The sequence below is a fragment of the Spermophilus citellus genome (assembly GCF_964194105.1).
Source record: "Spermophilus citellus genome assembly, chromosome: 17".
NCBI classification, from domain to species: Eukaryota; Metazoa; Chordata; class Mammalia; order Rodentia; family Sciuridae; genus Spermophilus; species Spermophilus citellus.
Window position 1 is genome coordinate 54,211,523 of NC_138199.1, and position 4,371 is coordinate 54,215,893.

The 4,371-nt window shown below is 51.7% G+C and overlaps 1 protein-coding gene across 1 annotated transcript; it reads right to left on the reverse strand.

Moving 5' to 3' along the window:
* Positions 1 to 711: 711 nt before the first annotated feature.
* Positions 712 to 4,139, reverse strand: LOC308636564 (keratin, type I cuticular Ha1; the record flags this gene model as incomplete). The annotated part of the gene is made up of 7 exons (XM_081272126.1): positions 712 to 865; positions 1,571 to 1,791; positions 1,938 to 2,063; positions 2,156 to 2,317; positions 3,068 to 3,224; positions 3,521 to 3,603; positions 3,792 to 4,139. 7 exons carry the CDS (start codon positions 4,137 to 4,139, stop codon positions 712 to 714), a joined length of 1,251 nt encoding a protein of 416 aa, XP_081128252.1.
* Positions 4,140 to 4,371: the final 232 nt, after the last annotated feature.

Sequence of the window (4,371 nt, forward strand, 5' to 3'; positions counted from 1 at the left end):
AGGGGAGAGGAGGAGGTGCTGGACATGGCAAGAAAAGCCAGGGGGGGGTCCCTTCACAGGGTGCTGCTGGGACTGCCTGATCCAGAATCATGCAGCACTGGACCCAAAGCTCCTACTGGGAAAAGACAAATTTTCCAGAGCCTCTTTCCAGTTCCCAGCTCAGGACTCTAGCAATTTTGGGAAATGCCAGGTCAAGAGGAAAAGCCAGGGATGGTCAAGGGGAGATACAGGTGGCAGCACCCTGCCCTGCTTTCTGCTGGCCTCTCTGCCTCATTCCTGGGTCCAGGGCACCAGGCCAGGCATGCCCGCTTGCCAGGCATGGAATGGCTCTTGTCTCCAAGAGTCAGGCCATTGTGTGGTCTTTCAAGTGGCTTTTTATAGAGTCCCCAATTGATGCTGACAGTGGCAATGAATGCATACCAAAGAGAAAGGCATCTGCTTTGCCATGAAAATTGCCTTTATTGGGTTACAAGGAAGGGCTGCTGGCACTTCAGAGGGTTCTCTGAGTAAGGAAAGGAAGAAACAGATCCTGATGGCGGGTCTGGAGTAGGCTGGAGTGGCTGGAGGCTTTGGGTGAGTTTCTTGTGCCTCCCTGGGGCAGCGTCAGTCTTTCCACTGTGTTTTCAGGCCCTTTCTCTTGAAGGAACCAGAGCCAGGTCAACACTCTGGAGCCTCAGGCCCGTGTCCTTGCCCCTTTGTCTTTGCTGGATTCTAGCGCACGAAGGAGTTGCAGGGTCCACAGCGGGAGCGCGGGACACAAGGTGTGCAAGGGGCAGGGGGCGCGCAGGGAGTGCAGGGGTTGGCAACACACGGCCCGATGGGCTTGCCGCACGCATTGGTTGTGGCGCAGGGGTTGCAGGGAAGCCTAGAGACAAAGAATGACAAGGTAAATTGAGGAGGATGTAAAAATCACATACCAGAGAAACCCCAAGAGTGGAACACATATCAGGACCCTGCCCGGCCTAGAACAGAGAAGGCCTACCTTGCACTGCGGAGCGCCAAAAGCACTGGATAGAAACCCTAAAACTCTGACTTCTACCCCATGTTGGTCTATTCCCAGCTGGTGACTTTGGGCAAGTCACATATAGAATAGGGAGAATATTGGCCAGGGGTTAAATTATAAGGCAAGATAGGATAATGTATAGAGAGGTCCCCTCTATGCAATACAGTATTGTAGACAGTAAGACATCATTGATCACATATCAGGCGATCATATATACTATCATAGTAGAATACAAAGAATTGGTTGTACAATTTCCATATGTACATCAAATAATTCTTGCTTCCAAACTATTTGATGTTGTTAATGATGGCCATAATGTGTTTTCTGCATATCCAATAAATGGCCCCTCCAAAGAGACAGAAAGTGTCCCCACTCCTTCTTCACCATGACTTAGGAAATGTGGAGACCCACAATCTCAGTCATATTTTGTTTGTTTGTTTTGGCCTTTGAGGGAGAAATAAAAATGCTGTCTGAGCATGCCTGGAGTGAAGGCATGGTTTCCTTCCCAAGATATGTAATCTTTGGAGAGTGCCACGGAGTAGTGTACTCATGAGAGCTGTTACTCACTTGCAGTCCTCGCTCTCCAGCAGGCTCCGGTACGTGTTGATCTCACACTCCAGCCGGGCCCGGACATCCAGCAGCACCTGGTACTCCTGGTTCTGACGCTCCAGGTCAGCCCGGATCTCGGCCAGCTGGGACTCCACGTTGGTGATCATGCCCTGCACCTGGGACAGCTGGGAACTATACCGGGCCTCGCTCTCTGTCAGTGTGTTTTCTAGAGAATTCCTCTGTAGTGGGGAAGATAAAGGGGTGTCAGAGAGCTGCCCCCCCTTTAAGGAGCTTCTCCATGGGCTTGCAGAGTCACTAGCTCCAAGGGCTAAGGAGAGTGTGAGGCCCAGAGGTGACTCTGCCTCCCCAATTTTGCAGTACACACCAGGTTGTGCTGGGCCTGCAGCTCGATCTCCAGGGCGTTGACCGTGCGTCTCAGCTCGATGATCTCCGCCTGGTAGGACTGAAGCTGCTCTGAGCTGGACACCACCTGCTTGTTCAGCTCCTCAGTCTGCAACACCCAAGGGGAGGAGACAGGATCAGACCCTGCCCTAAAGGCCCAGGGGTCTTGAATCCTGAGTGGTCAGGTGCTCGGATGCCCACCTGGGTGGTGAACCACTCCTCCACTTCCCTGCGGTTGGTCTCCACCAGGGCCTCGTACTGACACCTGGTCTCATTGAGCACTTGGTTCAGGTCCACGGTGGGGGCAGCGTCCACCTCCACGTTGAGGCGGTCTCCAAGCTGGCAGCGCAGGGTGTTGACTTCCTGTGGATGCAAAAAATGTAAGAGTTACTGTCCTCAATGATTGGACTCTCAGAGATGGCATTGTTTGTTGATGCCCTGTTAGTCTATTTTTTTCAGAAAGAAAACTGAGCAAAGCAGTCTGTGACAGTTCTAGGCAAGATGGTCTGCATGTGGCCCAGCACCTCCTCACCGTGGCCATGCCATGGGACTTGGCTCCAAAAAGAATTCCCAAGGATTTGCTTGGGTATCACTGAAGGATAGAATGATAGATGCACGCTTTCCCAGATTGGCTGTGAGGACGCCAGAATACAAAACTTTGGTACCATCTCAGATTGCATATCCAATAAATGGCCCCTCCAAAGAGACAGAAAGTGTCCCCACTCCTTCTTCACCATGACTTAGGAAATGTGGAGACCCACAAGCTCAGTCATATTTTGTTTGTTTGATTGTTTGGCCTTTGAGGGAGAAATAAAAGTGATTTTGCACTAATAACAGTAATACCAGGACTCGTTCCACAACTTGGTGACCAATTACCAGCAAATGGAAATGCTCTAGAAAGAAATGGTGCAGGGGGGTTGGAGTAAAAGTTGTATCCTGTTTGGGGACATGCACAGGTTTTCTCTCTCCAATTCTTCTTTCCTCATAAGGCTTTTTTTTTTCAAACAAAATTCTTACAGACTTCCTCAGCCTCATATTGGTTCTGCACCAAATTCCTAAAGCCACCCTCTTGAGACTGAGTCAGGTTTCTTGATCTCACATTTCTGGCCTCACCTCTTCGTGGTTCCTCTTGAGGCAGAGCAGCTCCTCCTTCAGGGACTCCACCTGGGCCTCCAGGTCAGACTTACACAGGGTCAGCTCGTCCAGGATCCTGCGCAGGCCGTTGATGTCGGACTCCACCAGCTGCCGCAGGGACAGCTCCGTCTCAAACCTGCAGGAAGATAGGGGCAGATCAGCAACTGGCAGATCTTCAAGACTCAAAAGAACGATCCTTGGTAATCTCATTTGCTTGGTCTTCCCTCTTTCTGAAATGAGTAGACCCAGGAAACAGAGAGTTCTGGAGGCTCCATGGAGACCCACCATTGCCCTCTATTTTTGTGATTCCTTTACGTGGTTCCCTCCCATCTTCTTCACAACTAACAGGGTTGACCAGTTGTTCAGTAAAGCTATGGAAATCCCATTTAACAAGAGGTTAAACCAAAGTAAAGGAAACAAATGTGAACTCACTTGGTCCTGAAGTCATCGGCAGCCAGCTTGGCGTTGTCAATCTCCACTACCAGCTTGGCGTTCTCAGACTTGGTGCACAGGATCTGGGGAGGAGAGATCGCTTAGTGAGGATGGGAAGTCAGGACCAAACCACCAACTTCTTTAGAATGGCTTAAAGAGACATTTTGAAGGTAAGAATCACAGCAGCCAAGAAGCAGGAAACACTTCTCTACCCCAGATGGAGGATCACGGTCATCCTTCCTTGCTTACAGATGACAGCCAGCCCCCTCACCTTCTGCTGGAGCTCCTCGATGGTCCGGAAGTAGGACTGGTAGCTGGGGCACACCAAGGGGTCCTGCTGCTGGTTCCGCTCCTGGATGCGGGCCTCCAGCTCCGCGTTCTCCCTCTCCAGCTGGCGCACCTTCTCCAGGTAGCTGGCCAGCCGGTCGTTCAGGAACTGCATGGTCTCCTTCTCGCTGCCGTTGAAGGAGCCCTCACAGAACCAGTTGCAGTTGCCCACGTTGGCAGGGATGTTGCAGGCCCCGGGCAGGGTGCAGCCATGGCAGCTGTGGGGCACACAGGGCCGGGAGGAGCAGCTGCTGCGGCAGCTCACGTTGGACAGGCAGCAGTTGTAAGGCATGGTGCTGGGAGGGTGCGAGGTGCCTGGCTGAAGACAGAATGCAAGGCAAGCCACAGCGCTGTGGGTCTCCTTCCCCTGGATGGGCCTTTATACCCCCTCCACGGAGGGTGTGGACACAGTATGTAATGTCTTTTTTCTTTGTACTTCTTCATTGCTTTTAGACGCCCTTTCCTTCAGTCTGTTATTTGCCTTCCTCAGAAGAGTCCCTTGTCCCATAAAATTCTTTACTTGG